This window comes from Onychostruthus taczanowskii, unplaced genomic scaffold (genome assembly GCF_017590055.1).
Source record: "Onychostruthus taczanowskii isolate IOZ18803 unplaced genomic scaffold, ASM1759005v1 scaffold30, whole genome shotgun sequence".
Taxonomy (NCBI): Eukaryota; Metazoa; Chordata; class Aves; order Passeriformes; family Passeridae; genus Onychostruthus; species Onychostruthus taczanowskii.
The window spans coordinates 1,167,826-1,186,159 of NW_024500350.1; the positions used below are offsets into that span (position 1 = coordinate 1,167,826).

Below are 18,334 nucleotides of genomic sequence, written 5' to 3' on the forward strand. Positions count from 1 at the left end.
TCACGAGGCATCCCGAGCCTCTTGGTCTTTAAAACTTGCTTAGATCTCCTATAAAATCCGGTTTTATTTGGTTTTTACAATGCTGGGAAGTGAACTGCTGGTGATTCCTGCTGGCAGACCCCCCGTGCCTCTCCCAGGCTAGCTCCTGCCCACCCAGCACTGGCAGCAGTCTGCCAGGGGATGTTTTGAGGCAGAGATGAAAGGTGCTGTGGAGAAGTGTTGCTGCCCAGCTCTGCAAAGAGAGGCTTGTGCTGCTTTTGTTTAGACACACACCGGCTGCAAGACACAAAAATTACTTAATCAATCCTTCCCCTGGGCTGGCGTCACAGGCAGGATGGAGGCTGCCCACGCAGTTGGGAGCTGAAGATGATAAATTGCTCTGGGATAAGAGCAGTGTCTCCAGCTCAGCCAGGGCAGGATGTGGCCAGGCTCACATGGGGGGTGCCCAGAGGGCACAGCACCCCATGGTCACACAGCACCCCGTAGTGACACAGCAGGGACACAGAGGGTGGCTGGGCTCTGCCTGATGCTGCAGCTCAGCTGAAGGAATGGGAGTTTCTCCCAAAACCTGGCACGGGGAGGACAGGCTGAAGGTGCCAGGGGTGTGGCACAGCTCCAGGGCAACCTCCTGCGCTCATCCTGCCACTGCTCTCCATCAGTCACTGGAGGCAGAGGGGACAATTCCACCAGGATCCTGCAGTGACAGTGCCAGGTCAGGCTGCCACCCCACCAGCCTCCCTCACCAGCCAGGCCAGGAGCGATTCCATGCAGGGAAGGGCTGAGAAGGAGTTTCCAGCCCCTGATTTTCCAGCCACATGTTTTATGGTTTGCAGGAATCTCCCCATTCAACCTTACAAACAGCAGCAGGGCTCAGCACCAACCTTACAGCAACACCTTGCCCTGGTGAGCAACCCTACAAAAATAAACCAGGTCACCCCAACCAGCACCAAGGCAGCCAGGGGACATGCCAGGAGGGGACACATCGGCAGTGGGGGGGAAACCACCCCCAAAGCAAGAGGAACAGCACCAAGGAAAGTTGAAGAAGCAAAGAGTTCTAGGAAGATGGTTGCTTGGAGCTCACCTCTTGCTATGCTGGGAACATCTGGGGCACACAGAGCCAGGATGTTGCTCTTCAGCTGCTCTGCCCTCCAGGAATTCCCTTATGTGCTGCAGCACATCCTCCCCTCTGCCCACTCACCAGAGCCCCGAGCAGCCCCTGTGCCCTCACCTCCAACTCCAGCCATTCCTGGGGGGATGTTCAGCTCTGTGCATGGCCCAGCAGGGTGAAGAGCAGCCTGGAGGCTGGGGGGGATCACTTTGGGCACCTCTGTCCTGCCTGGGGACCAGCAGCTTTCCCTGGAGCCCACCCCAGCCCCCTCCCACCACTGTCCAGCCCATGCTGGTTCTTCCTGGGGCTACCAGGGGGGCAGTCCCCAATGTGCCCATTCTAACCCAGCCACTCTCCTTGTGCTTTGTCCTCCCCCGGCTCCACACCCACAACAGCCACCAGCATCACCCCTGTCCCACCCGCAATGCAGCTCTGCCCAAGAACTCCCACAGAAGGGCTGGGTGTGGATTCCCCTTTAATTTACCACTTGTCAGGGGGAGGGTTAAAAAAATCAATAAATAAAACAACTCGGGATGCTTGAAGAAGATGAAAACCCTGAAACTGCAGTCTGCTGGTGGCTTGTCCCATCGCCAGAGGAGGGGAAGGGTGTCCCCTGCCCCTCTCTCCCCACCACCCCATCCCAGCGCCACCAGGTCCAGGTGGGTTCGGATGCGGTCGGACGATGCTCCTCGGGAAGAAAATTACTCCAAAGTTCAGGACGTGGTCATTCACAGCTGGCTGGTGGATGAAACAGCCCCCAGAGTCTGACAGGAAACAGCCCCAGAGTCTGACAGGAAACAGCCCTAGAGTCTGACAGCCCCGGCTCACCCGCCGGGAGGGACCTGTCCCATCTCCTTGGCCGTTGCGGAGTTCTGAGGAGAAGCCACCCGGAGCCACAAAGGCGGTGGGGACGCCGTGTCACAAGCAGTCCCTGCACAGAGCCACCTGTCCTTGGCGGAAGTCGCGGCAGGGGCAGAGGCGCCGGTACTTGGCGTGGTGGCCGGCGCAGCTGAAGAGCAGCGGCTCCTTCTGGAGGTAGCACTCGCGGACGTTCTCGGCCACCGCGGGGTACAGATGGTTCATCTCGTACTCGGTGCTGTCGCACGCGATGCTGAGCCTGGGGGCCAAGGCAAGGTGGTCAGGGCAGGTGAGCGGCCACCGAGGGGGTCATTGAAGGGGTTTTGTCCTTCCTGGGGAGGTTGCTTTGCTGATCTGGGTTTGCCAGCCCTTGGCTACACGTGAGGGCTTGTTACAGTCCAACATGCCACGCAGGAAGGGGAGACCCTGGCAACTCAATTCTGCAGCCCAGAGATCGCCCCGACCCACAGATGGCTCAGAATCTCCCACAAAACCCCACCCAAATCTTAAGAGTTGGACTCGTTGGTCCTTGTGGGTCCCTTCCAGCTCATGAAGTTCAATGGCTCTCTTACAGCCCCTTGCTGACCAACAGCTCTCTCCATGGTCATGACCTGTCTCCATGGACACCTCCTACTGCAGACAACATTCCCTGGAAGGGACAGGGGGTCAGGGAATGCCCACATGCTCCCTGTTAGCTGGGATTAGCCACAAAACTGAGGTGGGCATCAGCAAAAGCCCCGAGGAGCAGCAGAAATGCCCAGTGTGGATTTTAACACCCCTCCTCTGCCAGATGGAACAGCAGCACTGACACTGCCCTCCCACCAACCCTTCTCTACTGACGAGTCCCTGAGCCAGCTCATTTTAAGGTCTGGAGGAGGACGTGCAGGGGGAAAGAGTGAAAGCCAGGCCCCAGCTGTAATTTATCACATAAAAATGTCAGCGGGACACGCGGCGCCTGCCTGACCAGCGTGACAGCTCCGGCAACGCTCGCATTTAAATTGCCCAGAGAGCAGCACAGAGCCCGGTGGCAGATTTATACTCTATTAAAACTTCACCACTGCGTGTTCAAAATGCAGTTTTATAGAGAGAGACATTTAAAAGGAGAGAGCATGCGGGAGGTGGAGAGGAATGGGGTTGGAAAGAGGCAGAACCATGCCTGGAAACGCTGTTGTTGCCTGCTGAAGAGTGAAGCTGGGCCCTGCCTGCACTGCCTTGGGCATGAGGGCTCATCACTGGGATTTTGGGAGGGGCAACATGAGGAAAATGGGTGCAGGGGGTGGGGGGAGCAAAGGGAATATTGTCTGGCTGGTGGCCCCCCACAAACTCCCCGAGAAGGCCCCGACTCACTGGAGAAACACCTCCTCCTTGTTGAGGAACCTGAAGAAGGTGGGCTCGCAGACCAGCCCGTGCCGCCGGCACGTCTCCGTGCACGTGTGCTGGGGCTCCGACACCCACACCTGCAGCGAGGCCACCGGGGGCCACGCCTGGGGAGCCCCCCCAGCACTGGGGGACCACACCAGGTGGGTGGAATTGGGGGACAGGGCCAGCGGGCTCGGAGGGCTTTGCATAGCAGGACTCTTGGTCTTGGGAGATGGAGGAAGAGATGACGTGGTGCAGAAATCCTGGTGGCAGAGAAGATAATGGGTCAGCGCCGTGAGATTTTAACAGTGGGGAAAGGAGGCTGCTGGTGGGACAGGAGGACACTTGGGATGATGACTTTGAGGTCACCTGCATGCACAGATGGCATCTCGTGCCGTGGGGGATGAACTTCTGCTTCTCTCACCTCTTCTTCTCCCAGTGCTGCCTTATTCTCTGCAGCAGAAAGGCCCTGACCCAGCCCCAGCACCCCCACGTGTCCTCCAGCAACCCCCAGCACCTTTGGCCCATGACAAACCTCCCCCAGCCCCATCTCCTGGTGCTCTCTGCAATTAGGGCACTACTGGCTGCACAATGCCCAAGGGAGAAGAGGGATGCTCCCCAGGGAGAAGAGGGAAAGCTGGCCATGAGGACAGAGATGGCTCCCCAGGGAGGACAGGGATTCTCCCCAACCTGGTGCTGAATGTAGGCATGGATCCGCTCCAGCATCCCCTCGCAAGTGTACTCGTAAGGCAGGTAAGGGTCCACCTGTGAAGGGCAAGAGCAGGGCACAGGCAGCAGGTGGGGACAGCTTGCCCTGTCCCTGAGACATCAGAACCTTGGGCATGGCTCTCCCACCCACCAAAGCCCACAACTCGTGTCTGTCCACCAAAGAAAGCAGGGAAGAATCCTAGGGCTGGAGAAACCTCACAAGCCATAAGGTGATAAAGAGAGAGGAGTACTTTGGGTTCAACCTACTGGTGAAAATGAAATCATCCCTGTTCCACTTTAATCTCCCTTTTCTCCACTTTTAGTAAGTTATACAATCAAATCAGTTTTCATCCAACTGGTCACTTCAAACTACAGCATGAACGGTTCCAGCCCATAAAACACAATATAGCTGTGGGCAAGGGAGGAGCAATCTTAAAAAATATATATATATTTAAGGAGCTTTCTGCCCTGGGAAGGCATATTTTTCCACACTCACTTATTTTTCCAGAGAGATGTTACATGAGGTGCAGGAGGTTGGTGCCAGTCCTGGGACCTCTCTCCCCCTGGTGTATCTCTGCAGAGCTTTATTCAGGAGGATTATAAGCAAAACCACCCAAAGATAATTAATCCAGAAAACACTGCTGATTCTACTTGCTGAGCTCTGCACCTCCAAAATAGCTATTTCCTTTTGAAGTACCTGTCAAAACCAAGCTCAAAGGCTCAGTCTGCTGAGAACCCTCTAAGCATTTCCCTGCCATAAATATCCCACCTGAGATCTCAGCCAGGCTGGAAATCACAGCTGCTTCATCTAATTACAGATGTGCACGCTAATCAGGGCTGACACAGTGACAGGCACCAATCCTGCCTCTGAATTCCTGATGGGCTCTCAGCTAACTGGGGCAGAGTCCTCTGAAAGCAAAATTGCCTGTCTCAGTTTCAGAGCCAGGCTGGGGCTGCCCGGGATCAGTTTGGAGGAGACAAACCTCCCCTTGCTCAGCATCACCAGTGCTCAGTCTCATCTCACCACTGCCTTCATGGGGGGGCTTTTCCCAGCACCCCCTTTTCCAGGCATAGTGCAGACAATTCCAGAAACAGCCCCATCCCCCAAAACGCTGCAGCACATCACACAAACCCTCCTTGTGCCTGCACATGTATCCAGAGGTGATGCTGCAGGTGCAATCCCACCTCTCCACAGGCTCCCAGGGGGATCCCTGGGCATCAGGAGCCCAGTGCAGCTCCTGCTCCTTCAGCTCCTCTCCCTCTCAGGGGAACCCCAAAGGCTCTCACTTCCCTCTGCTCCCCTCTCCAGGTTTTGTTAGGATTCAGCTCGTACACTCAGGACTGAGAAAATGCCAATTTCGAGAAGATAATTGTTTAATTAAAATCTGACAGGCTCGGCCTCTTCTCAACAGCCACGTTGTTAATGGCACTCCTCACGTCCCCAGAGCCCTGGGAGAGAGGAGGAGGAGGAGGAGGAGGGGGGTTCTGAGGTAGGGATCACCACATCCCACTGCAGAATGATGCACGGGATGGCATGGGAGGGAACGGAGGGGTAGGTAAGATGGACTTTGCCATCCTTTCCTCAGGTGGGAGAGCTTCCCAGCCCCAGTGCTCTCTCCATCAGCCAAGCAGGGAGTCACTGGTGTCCCAAGGGGATGCCACCATGAGAACCCTGCATTTAGAGTCTCCAGCTGGAAGGGAGGATGAAGTCTCCTTCATTCAAAAGGAAAAGAAAGCAGGGTGGAAAAAAAATCTGAACGTCATCAGACAAATAAGTAGAAAAATAATGCAATTCTGTGCTGGCACGTAACAGCAGGCTGGAACATTTTAACCAGCTATTTTCACTGTGATGTTTAATGTGCCACTCTTTCAGGCATAATCTGAAATGTATAATTTTCCATTATAGTCCTGTATGTTTGACTTTAATATAATGAAGCCTTCTCCCTTCACTACACCAGAATATTGGGTCTATTAAATTGCTTGTGTGAGGACTGGTTTTGACAATGGGAAAAGCTGAAGGCCCAGAAAATGGTGGTGCTTGCAAACCTCTCTCCTTCTCCAGCCTCTAACCCCAAGATAACAGACAGAATCCATCACTGGGACAAGCCTCCAGCATCCCCTGTTCCAAAGGGACACCATTTGTCTCTCTGCCCCCTGTCCCTGTGCTGAGATTTGATCTCTGGGGTAGAGGGGTTTGGTGCTTGCCTGGTTTTAATCTTCCTCATAAATAGTTCAGGGATGCAAACCATCAGGGGAACCCAGAACTACTCCCAGTGAGATGAATGGCAGAGACACAGCCTGCCAAAAAACCCTGCCCAGCAGCTGGAGGGTGACCTGGAACGGGTGCCACCTCCAAAAGGATGAGAGAGGGCAGCACAAGGGCTGTTCTTGGGGGAAAAAAACCACAGATTGCAAACCCAAGCCACGTCCCAGGCATGATTCAGCTCTGCCTCCAGAAGGAAGAAGTTTCTTTCAGGCAGAACTAGGTTGGGAGGGACGCCGGCTGCATCCCAACTCTGTTTGCACACAGCCAGCAGCCAGCCCTGTGCCTGGGGAGCTCTGCCAGCCCAGCAGGAGCTCTGGGATGGCACAGCCTGCCCCAAGCTGCAGCAGGAGAAACTGGGGTGGCTGCAGTGACACTGAAATTTTGCTGAGAATCAGCAAATCCCCCTAGGACCAAAGCTTGTTGTCAGCTCGACCACACCAGAATTCCAGCCAGGTTCATCAACCAGCTCCCAAATTCCCAGACAGGTTCCCAGTCCCTGGTCCCCAGCTCGGCTCCCACCTGATGGCAGAGACACTTTTCCCACAAGATGCCATAGCCCCAAAAATGTCTTACTCAGTTCTGGCCTAGAAGATGCAAAACATCTCTGGGATATGTGATTTTTCGGTCATATGACAACAAAAAAATCCCTAAATAAAATCAATTTCAGGTCAGTTTTCAATTTTCAATCAATGTTTTCACCCATCAGGGAGGGGGAAAATGTTGTGTTTCAGGTTCAATCTGTCTGAGTTAGTGAAGCAAAGGGAAATGCATCATTTCAGATCCAGCATTCCTTTCAATAAATTGGCAGGGTATTTCCAAACAAAGACAGGCAGATGGGAAACAAAACCATAGTATTTCATTCCAGTAATTTTGAAATGAAATGTTTTGACAGAAAAAAAATTAAATTGATAGTGGTTATTCTGAAACACAGACAAATTTATTAGATATTCCAATAACAGAACACCCCATTTTGCCTTTGGGGAAAAAAAAAAAAAAAGCAGTCAGTAAAATAATTTCTCTGAACTCCAGTAACTGGCTGGGAACAGGAACACTAAATTGCCCAGCTACCATCTTTCTGCTGCTCCTCCTGCTAATGCCCTTGTTTTCAATTCCTGCTGTAACAAACAGTATTTTAAAGACAAGATACCCATGGACTCCTGGAGCCAAAACCCATAATAAGGCTTTTAAACCTGTAAGGTAGGTCAATTTTTAGGCTTAATTGCCTTGACAGCATCTCTAATAAAGCAGACCTTTCTATTTAAAAGATGAAAAAGGTGGTAGGGGGAATAAAGGCTGCTGTAAGTTATTCACACTCACTCCCTGCTCTGCTCTGGGAGGATTTTTACAATGTCTTCAAAACCCCAGAGAGGTGAGGTGTGGATTAACTCCTTGGTGGGAAGGAATCCCTCCTCTCCGGAGTGACTTCGTGTCACAATGTAAATGAGGCCTCAGTGACTGGAGGGGTTCATCTGAGGCAAATTTAGGATTTTCAGCAGCTGCGGGTAATTCCAGAGGCTGGGGTGCTTTGTGGGAGGGCACTACAGAGTGGGGGTCCTGATTTGTCTTTACAAACAAGCTGTGGGTCTGCTGGTGGATAAAACCAGCACTGGGAGATAAAAGAAACAATGGGAAGGATTCCACAGATTGATGAATGGAAAATGATATTTGCTTTTACAAATAAACTGCAGGTTTGCTGATAAATATTTCAATATGGATATTGAAAGATGAAAGAAACAATGGGGAAAAAACATAAATTCCATAAGAATTAAAAATTAAATGGGAGTGTTGTAATTAGAGGGGAATCTTAATTCCATAAGAATTAAAAATTAAATGGGAGTGTTGTACATTAGAGGGAACTCTTCGGTATCAGGAATTTCAGGAAGTCTGTACTTCTCAAATATCTCAGCCAATGGGGAAAGAGGGAGAGAAATTGGGATAAAAAGTAGGCTGCGTCCTCTAAAAATTGGAGAGACCCCAGGGGAACGCCCCATGGCCTCGCCCTTTATTTTAATAAAGTAAAAGGACTCCTCTGTCTGCTTTTTGGACATAAACCTCTGGTGTTTGTGGGTTAATTTTCCTGACAGTGGGAATGGGGAGAGGAGCTGAGACAGGAGCTTGGTTTGGGCAAACCAGGGATGGGCACAGCAGCTGCACACTCCAGTGAGTGCCCAGCTCTGGACACCAGCTCCTCCTGCCCAGTGCCCATCATGCCACAAACCCTTTCCCTGAAATCCTTTTTAGTTCTTTAATTTTTAACCAGACCATTAAGCACCTAAATGACCTGGTGCACATCCAGTCAACACTGCAGCAGCACAACACGGCTGCTGGAGAACCAGCACAGCCCTTTCCTCCATCCTCAGTCTCACCATTCTTTAATCATTTTAACAGCTCAGCAGCACCAGGCTTCACTATTTTCTTTCTTCTCTTTGGAATTTCCTTCTCTCTCCCAAAATTTCCTTCTCTCTCCCAAAATAGCTGCCAGCCTCCCACCCACAGTAATTCCTTCACTTCAGGGCTGTCTCCAGCCCAGATGGTGGAGGGTCAAGCTCTGACAGCTGGCCTGGCAGCACAGCAGCAGGGATGTCATTATTTTTAATTTAATTCTAATCGAGATACGGGAATGAATGTGCAGAACAACAACTGTTTTCCTAAGTTGGGTTTGATGAGTCTTTACAAACTCCCAGAGAAAATGAACGTGAGGTGAAGAGCTGCAGTAATCACCCTGGAGGAGGTGAGGCACAGGGTGATGGCATGGCCAGGTCACCTGAATCAGATTGCCACAGGCACCCACCTCTGCAGCTTCTAATGCAGGGGAAGGCAAGGATGGCCCTTCTCTGACCAGCATCACACCCCCGTGCCCCCAAATCCCACCCAGCACTGTGAACCCAGAGCCCTGGGCAGAGCCCGGGTTCCACAGCACATCCCTGTCCTCCAGACAGGATGGCTCATCCCAGGTGAAGCAAATGGCCAGCAAAATGGCTATCAGCACTTTCCTCCCCTCCAGGAAAACTGACTGTAGTAATCTGGACAACTTGAAAGGCTCCTGCCACAGGGTGGGAGCTGAATATTCATGAGGGAGTGTTTCCAGAGCGGGCACAGCAGGAGTGCTGCCTTCCCTGGGGCTCTCCCCTTCCTTACATCCCTCACAGAGGCAACTCCTGAAGTTATTCCCATCAATTTGCTCAGTCCAAAGGAAACAATCAGTGAAGTGGGGAAAAGGCAGGTGCACAGGGCTGCGGCTCTCTGGGTTTATCTTTGTTATCACACCAGCTCCTAGAACTGCTCTCCACCTGCAGCAACCTCAGCCTCCTGCTCCCAAACCTTATCTCAGCCTCCCCTTGCTCCAGGCCTACCCACAGGATTCCCAGGGGATCCTTCAAAGGCACAGCTCTGCACTGGGGAAACACCTAAAATGCCAAAGGAAGATGGGAGCACGTGTCCCCCTGGAGCTGCAGGAAGGGACCAAAAAATCCAATGGAGAAAGGAAAGGAAAAGGAGAGCCAGGCTCCAACATCTGCTCTGCTTGTTGTCTTAGGCTGGAAATGGGGCTGTGTGTTGTGTCACCATCTGTCAGAGCTGGAGCAGCTCTCTGCTAGTCACTGGGCAGTTTCTTTTTCTCTCCCACAGCCAATCCTCCCTCCAGCAGATCTCTGCTGTCCATGGCCAGGGAGTGTCCCTGCAGGGCTGATCAAATTCCAGCATCCCATGGGGAGATGCTCCGCCCAGGGGAGGAGCCAAGCATTCCTACCTGGATACAATCTGAGCCTGGAACAGCACAGCAGCCTTTGCCCACTGCATTCCCAGAGGAGCAGCTTTCTCCTGCCCTGCATTCCCAGAGGAAGAGCAGGCCCATCTCCAGCAGCCCTGGAGCTTCAGAGGAAAACTGCAGCCTTGTGCAGGATCCCTGCTCCAGCAGAAGCACAGCTGGCACTGCAGGAGGGCTGAGCCCCCATGGGATGGGACTGTGCCACCACCCTGACACACAGGGCTCAGCTCCTAAACTGACTCTGGCAGTGTTGTTTTGCATTACTGCATTTCTTATTTTATTTTTATTTTTTTCCCCTAATAAAGAACTGTTATTCCTGCTCCCATATCTTTGCCTGAGAGCAAAATTTCAAAATTATAATAATTCAGAGGGAGGGGGTTTACATTTTCCATTTCAGGGGAGGCTCCTGCCTTTCTTAGGAGACACCTGTCTGTTCAAACCAAGACACTTGTCCAAACCCAGCAGTGGGGAGGTCACCTCAAAACTGCTCCAAGCCCTACCTGTGTCCTCATGATGGTTTTGATGGCAGCTTCGAACTCCTCAGAGTTGTTGTAGTCAACAGTCCACACGTGCGGCTTCCCGATGAAGTCCTCAGCGTATGGGTGTTGGGAGGACACCTGAAACACAGCAGTGCCAGCTGGATTTTGCAATCCCTGCTGGAATGGCTGCTGCTTCCTGCTCACAGCTGGATGGCAGAGAGGAGCAGCAGCATCACAGACACAGTGGGGTTTGACCCACTGCAACAGGGAGGGCTGGAAATTGGTTTCCTCTGAACCCAGCTGCTCCCTAGCCACAGGATGATGTGCTATAATTCCCACTGGGTTGGGATGCCCCATTCCCAACAACACTGAATTCCTTTGGCAGCCTGGAATATCTCCACTCTGTACCACAGGAACAATTTACCCTTGACCTGAGCCATTCTGTGGGTCTGGATGGTAAAAACACTCCAAGGCAGCAATGGAGTGCAGGCACCACATCTCCCAGGCTTGCCAGCTCTAGAAGCAAGGCAGGGAGAAAATCCATTGCCACTGAAGGCTGGGAAAGGCTGGGAAAGGCTGGCACTGGGAGAGAGCAGTGCTGGAAGCTGCATCCCCCTGATGCCACGGGCAGCCCACACACTGGTACTCCACAGGTACTGACATCCTTGCTTTTCCCTGGGCTGCCCACACAGGTGATTTTCGGGGATCTACCTCTTTTGTTTCAGCCCTGAGGTGCATTTTCAGCTCTGATCTCCTCTGGGAAGGGAAGAGAGAGGTTGCTGAGCAGAGGATGTGTTTTGGGGGCACCGCAAAACATCAGAGAAGGGCCTGAACCTCTGCCAGCTGGAGGAGAGGAGCTGTGTGGTTCATCCCCCTCATTGCTTTTCTTCCTCATCTCTCTCTGGGCAGATTGATCACCTCTTTCCCCTCCAGCACACAAAGACCCCGAGGCATTCCACAGCCGTTACCCTGGCTCCAGGCTGAGGTACAGCCCCAGCCCCACACAAATGGGTGCTAACAACAAGTTCAGAAGGTGCAGGACAGCCTCAGGGGGGGCAGGACAGCCCAGTCCAACTGCACAATTAACACCAAATTTGGGGGTGCATGGGGCACTCAGGGGGGCAGGACAGCCCAGTCCAGCTGCATAATTCACACCAAATTCAGGGGGTGAATGGGGCACTCAGGGGGGGCAGGACAGCCCAGTCCAGCTGCATAATTCACACCAAATTCAGGGGGTGAATGGGGCTCTCAGGGGGGGCAGGACAGCCCAGCCCCGCTGCACAGCCCCCAGCTCTCTCCCTGCTCAGCGAGGGAGCCTTGCACTGCATTATCCACTTTATTAATAATAAAAGAGGCAATTTTCCCAAGCCTTTAACTTTTAAAGAGTTCCTGCTCTACTTAGATTGAATTCCCAGCGCTGTGCAAGCCTGGGAGGGATTTCATAGCCCTGGCACACTGTGCAGGTCCTGGTGTCCCTCTGGGGGGACAAAGGGATGAGCAGGGGGCATTGCCCTGGGCTGGGAGCAGGGTGTGAGGACATGTGGGTCTGGGCTGGTGGGGAAGGGGCTGGGGGTCTGCAGAAGCTCCTGCACAACCTTCTCCTTGGAAATCCCAAACCTACAGCACAGCCCCTTCTATCCAAGGCAAATCCCCATCTGCAGACATCCACAGAGGAAATCTTGCCCAAAAAAAGTAACCTCAGCCTAGCAGCTGCTCTTCCCCTGGCTGGCCCAAGGCCAGGTGCCAACGGGGTGGCTCCATGCAGCCCCCACACCACACCTGTGTTATAGATATATATTATAATAATGGCTTTTTGCAAATATTAAAATGGATTCTATATGTGTAGTGTTAAATTAACTTTGCTATAAAGATACAGTTTTTATTTCTGTTGTTAGCTAAAACTTAGAAATAGCTGATATAGATATGCTTGTGTTAAAATAATTGCTTGGATGGGATAATATCCAAGGAACATATGATGAGGACCCTGCTACTGATATGCGAAATACCAACACTTACCATTGGTAGAAAGTAAGGCCCAAAACTAAAGGTGATGCTAGGAATGGACTAAAACCAGAGCCAAGGAATACACATGCTCTAGAAAGGTGGATCTGAGGTAGAGCCATGCTAAACAATTCTGGGAATATGTAAAGTAGTTTGGGGAAAAGTTTACTATTTTATTTATATTTATAAATTAATACGATTATATTTATATATTTATTATAAATACATTATAACACATTATATTTAAATATAATATTATTATATCTAAATATTATTATAAATATATTATATTTATATTTATATAGACATATATAATATATTTTATTTCTATTATATTTTATATTATATTTATTATATTGTATATATTTACTATTATACTTCTGTTGTTTTATATTTGCTATCATATTTATATTGTGTATGAATATGTAACAGGCTGATGCAAGAGAAATGGTCTATAAAGGGCGTTTCCAAATTAGCAGGTGTGCTCTTGGCAGAAAGCCAAGAGCCACCCGGCTCTGTAGCTTTGCTTTGTCTCCTATTGTCCTTTATTAAACTTTCTGAACGTTTGCAGCAGAGTGAAGCGAGTTTTCCACACTTGCCTCTCTGGACGTGGGCTTCCCGCGGAAGAACTCGTGGTTGAGGGAGCTGTGGGGAGGGTTGAAGCGCGCCTGCAGGAAAACGCAGCCGTTGGCGATGGCCTCCAGCGGGGCCGGGCCCTCGTAGGGGAACCCGAAGCCGATGAAGAGCTGCAAGGCACAAACACAGTGCTGCTGAGTGGATTTCCCCACAGATAAACCCACCAGCATCCCCTCTCTGCTGCTCTGCTCCTGCACACCAAGCCACCAATGGGGTTCAACAAACTGGGCTCAAAATTGCCGCTTTTCGCAGAATTCACAGGATCACTGGGTTGGAAGAGACCTTCAAGATCATCGAGTCCAACCCAGCCCCAACAGCTCAACTGAACCCTGGCCCCCAGTGCCACATCCAGGCTTTGATAAACACACCCAGGGATGGTGACTGCACCCCCTCCCCGGGCAGCCATTCCAGAACTTTATCACCCTTTCTGTGAAAAACTTTTTCCTGATATCCAACCTGTATTGCCCTTGGTGCAGCTCGAGGCTGTGTGCTCTGGTTGTGTCAGCGCTGCCCGGAGAAAGAGCCCAGCCCCAGCTGAGCACAGGCACCTTTCAGGAGCTGTGCAGAGGGATGAGGGCACCCCTGAGTCTCCTTTTCTCCAGGCTGAGCACCCCCAGTCCATCAACCACAGCCCACTTTGCACAGCCATGGAATGTCCAGGAGCTGCAAGCTCCCCCATGATGCTTACAGCCATCACTTTGGCCCTGCATGGAGCACAATTGCTTTGCCACAGATGTTTGGGATGGTAAATCAGGAATATTTCCCCCAGGCACCAGCTGAAGGTGATGGGGATGTGCCCACACCCACACACTCCAAGAATCTAGTTTATTTTTATCACAGCTATAAGGTGAAAAAAAAACCCAAACCCCACCCCACTCAGCAATAAATGAATTAATGAGGAAACTTTGCACTCTGCCTGTGGATAGTCTGCAAGGAGAAACTCCTCAGACACATCTTGATCTGAAATGTGCTCTGCTTGGCTCCTGCCTAATTATCCAGGCTGACAGGCTTAATTATCCCAGCTGGGAGTGCCTGCAGGCCTGGGAGGAGCACAGGTAAGGGGGACAGGGTCCTGGGATGGCATCACCCACCTTTGCCTTCCTCAGCAGCTGCTGGAACTCGTGCTGGGGCAACAGCCCGTGGTTCTTGACGAATGCTGGCACCTCAGGTGGCCTCTGTGTCTCATAATAAACTGTGCCATGGATCTCCATGTACTTGTTGAGGATGGCCAGGAACTTCTCCTTGCCCTGGGGAGGAAGGCAGACATGAACTACACCAAAGGATGGGTCTGACCTCCTCCTCCTCATGGTTATGGGTGGGGTTTAACTCTCAAAGTGCTGTCCCAGAGCACCTGCCATGCTTCAGGCAAACCCACAGAAGTGCAAAACCCCCACATGTCCCTCCTCAGTCCTTGGAAACACATCCTGCACTGCCCCAGGCTCCTGGAGAGCCCCGATGGCTGCAGGATCCTTTCTCTGATCATCAGGTTCCTGCCTCCCCTGTCCCCTCCAAGGGCAACTTCCACTCTGGAGCTGCTGAATTAAAGGCTTCAGAGGGATCAGAAGGAAGTCTGCAAAGACCAGAGCTTGCTAATAGCCTCTTATTCCAAGTAACAAGCTCCAAGGATTTTCTCATTCAGATTTAATCCTGTTTCACTACCTGGAAAATGAAGGGGGTCATCAATTTTCTTCTCTTGGAGGCTTCCCTCCTTTTGCTCCAAAGCAGCCTTTCTTTTTAACAATTTCTCTACTGCAGATTTTTTTTTTCTTGAAAAAAACACAAAGGGCCCATCCTTTGGATGCTGGATTTTCCAGTGCTGCAACAGCCCCAAAAGAGCAAAGACCAGGGGGAATAAGGAGTTATAAATGGGGAATTGGAGAAAACTCTGTATGTTGCCTTAAAGCCTCCTTAAATGCTATATTTCTGCCCTCAGCAATGGATCCCTGGGATCCTCCAAGGCTCTAAGGCTTTCCCAGCTTATTAAAACTTCAGCTCCTATTGTGAGCCAGAGGCAAGAAGTTCAGAGGGGCAGGAAATGAGAAATAAAGGGAAGGAAGGTTTAATGAAATGTTTCTAAATGTCAAAAACATCCTGCTCTGGAGAGAGTGTTTAGTCCAAGGCTGGTAAATGAGCACCTGGCTCCAGAAGGTGCAGGTGATCTGTGCCTTTCTAGACCTCAAAATCACTCAAAATAAGGAAAAACTCATCTATTCCCTTTTTATTCCATGGAGTGTACAAGATGGGAAGCAAAGGCCAGGCAGCCTGGCCTCAAGGAACCAGCAAGGCCCAGCCCCAGCCTCTTCACCCAGCAATAAATGACCCCAAATACGCAGTTGGGGGAAAACTGATGTTGTTTGTGAGTTCTGACTCAAAACAGCAAATGCTTGTAGCACCCTGGGTGGAGGGAAATGTCCATTCTGGGGTTTGAACTCTCTTTAGTGCCTTCCCAAATCACCTTATCTAAGCTCCAAGGAAACTTCTGGATAAGAAAGGGCAGGGGAATGGTAGAAAAATAAGACAAGATGTTGCAGTTCTTCTAAAATGAGTTTTAGTAGGTTTCAGTAGGGCTGTTAGGGAGCCCTGGAGCCAGGCAGAGGCAGGGGCGATTTGCTGTCAGACCTGGGCAGGGATGGAAAACCCACAAACCCCAGTAAAGAGATGGAGTGGCTGGATCCTGGCTCACCACAAGCATCGCTGCTAATTAGCAGCTGCTAATCAGGAAAGCTGGGAAGGGGAGGAGGCACAGCCCCCACTGCATCAACCCACATCAATCCCAGCAGCTCCAGAGGACCCAGCCCACGTCATGGCAAAGTCGACTCTGACAAAAACCTTTTCTCTCCCGAGAAGAGGAGCAGAGGCAAAGCCCAGCAGCAGCTGGTGTGGTACAGTACCTGCAACTGGAGCAGCCCCAGGCGGTGCACAGAGGGAAAAATAGAAATAAATCAACAGACAATGAGAATTAGCTCCTTTTTACAGCCCTGGAAGGAAAAGCAGCTTGCTAGCTCTGGATAGCATGGGGGGAGCATGCACAGCTCCTCTGGAGTTGTAGGGGGGTGTTTTGGGGGGGGCTGGAGGGGCTGTCCCCATGCAGTGACCCACCCCTCTCCCCCAGGTGTTCCAGGATCAGGGAGCACGACCCCTTTTCACAGAGTGCTTGAAAGCAGACACAAACTATCCCCATCATAATGCAGCAATCACTGCAATTAATTAGTGGCAATCATTATAATTAATTACATAAAATCATCGATACAAAATCCTCAGCCTCAGAGCCTGCTGGGAGGAAGCACCACCCAGAGCAAGGAGCAGGGAATGGTGTCCCAACAGCATCTCCCTGTTTGTTGGAGGCTCTGGATGTGTCCCATCACTCCCCCAGGAGCAGGACAAGGATGGCTCTCCACAAACACACCCAGATCTGCACCTGCACAGCTCAGGGTGAGATCCAGAGGCTGGGGCTGCCTCCCAGCCCTGCCTGTGCCTACCCCTGCCTGCCTGGCTTGTCCCCTCCAGCCCAAGGACACCCACCTTCCAGATGCTGGCCTCCTTGCCATACACCACGGCCATGCTGCTGACTTTGTTGGCCTTGATGAGCTCCCTCTCGGTCTGGTTCAGCTCCTCTGACACGAAGCCCATGAAGGAGTTGTCAGGGGTGTGAGCTGTGGGCACCAAGGGGAGGAAACAGGTGGGACAGGTGTTTTTTGGGATGTCCCCAAGGGTGGGGATACAGCCTGAGAGGAGCCCAGCTCCAGAGCCTTGCTGGAGCATGGAGAAGAATGGAGCTTGAATCCCTATCCAGCAGCTCATGAAATCCAGGCTTCAGAACCCACTCGAGCAGCTCTTCACCCAGTGAGGCATTTTAATGCTGCCAGAGGGGATTTACCCAGCCAGAAAAAGGAATGCTTGGGTCACCCAGCAGCCAGTGGGACACTGGGCTCCTTCCAGACATGCACGTCTCCCGTCCGTGCCACAGGCAAATCCCAACCACTGAGCTGCTCTCACCTTCAGAATCCCAGCTGGAAGCAAAGCAGGCTCTGCAGCTCTGGAAGCTCAGGCTGTGCCCTGACTGTGCTGGACCAGTGGAAGGAGCCTGGTCTCTCTCCCTGGATCATTCTGTAGCCCGAGCATCACCTCATGGAGCATCTCAGAGCCCCAGAACCACCCTGGCAGGCCCCCACTGATGCCTTAAGTTTTCAGCTTTGACATTTTTCAGATCTTGTACTGCATAGGGTATAACTCTGAACTACATATAGAATGTTAGTAAGCTCTCTTCAGTTTGGTGAGACAAAACAATCCTACCAGGCCTGAGAACAAAGCGGTGACCATCACAGCCTCAGGCCTGAAAAGTATAGGTGTTGCAGTAAGGTAGAAAAACTATAAGAAAAAGGCCTCATAAAATCAGGCCTGCTCTGTTGTATCAGTGGCTGGCCCTGTCAAGCTAGCACTTTGCAATTGCCCGTCTGAAAGCAAGCCTGGTGTGAGCAATTAGTTTAACAATCTATTCCTGGGAGAAAAACAACTAGCACCTGTATAAACTGGTTTTACAAAGAAAAACGGTTTTAGAAAAATGAAAACTATCTCTCACAAACAACTTTTCGTGCACATACACACCCCGGGCTTGGGTGACCAATCAATACAGAATAACAACTTGTTACTAACCAATAAAGTGATTGGGAAGAAAGCTCCTGATCAATTGGAATCACACACCAGGTCTGTAAAACTGTATAAAAACTGTATATGTGAATAAAGAATGGGCTTTTCCCACCATGAGGAAAATGGAGTCCTGTGTGACTTATTCCAATATATAAACAAAAGTGAACTGGGGAGAAGCGAACTGGGGGAATGTGACTTCATTACCTGAAGCTGTAATTGGAGGATTAACCCCTGATAAGCAAAAAGACCAGACTTATAATTGTCTGAAAAACTCGTGACCATCATCCATCTTGGGTGTAGCATCTGGGAGGCTTTTGAGTGCCCAAGGTGTATTTATTGAAGGCCTTTAATGAATACCCACTTTATTCTCTGACTCAGTCTAGCCTTGTAAGAGACGGTCGGAAGTTTTCCTCATTTGCCTCACGACTGTTGCAAGGACAGAGACCAGGACCCTGGCTGGAGTTCTGGCCTGGTTGAGGTGGATGCTTGCCCAGTGATTGTTTGGA

At 51.2% G+C, this 18,334-nt stretch overlaps 1 protein-coding gene across 1 annotated transcript in view; it reads right to left on the bottom strand.

Moving 5' to 3' along the window:
• Positions 1-1,577: 1,577 nt before the first annotated feature.
• MGAT5B (alpha-1,6-mannosylglycoprotein 6-beta-N-acetylglucosaminyltransferase B) overlaps positions 1,578-18,334 on the bottom strand; it is a 70,420-nt gene continuing 53,663 nt past the window's right edge. Inside the window, exons 11-17 of the mRNA XM_041409218.1 lie at positions 16,704-16,834; positions 14,273-14,428; positions 13,145-13,291; positions 10,566-10,682; positions 4,016-4,090; positions 3,314-3,588; positions 1,578-2,225 (exon numbers count right to left, since the gene is read on the bottom strand). Of these exons, the coding sequence (XP_041265152.1) occupies positions 2,027-2,225; positions 3,314-3,588; positions 4,016-4,090; positions 10,566-10,682; positions 13,145-13,291; positions 14,273-14,428; positions 16,704-16,834 (1,100 nt within the window). The 3' untranslated portion in view covers positions 1,578-2,026. The remainder of the gene's footprint in view (positions 2,226-3,313; positions 3,589-4,015; positions 4,091-10,565; positions 10,683-13,144; positions 13,292-14,272; positions 14,429-16,703; positions 16,835-18,334) is intronic.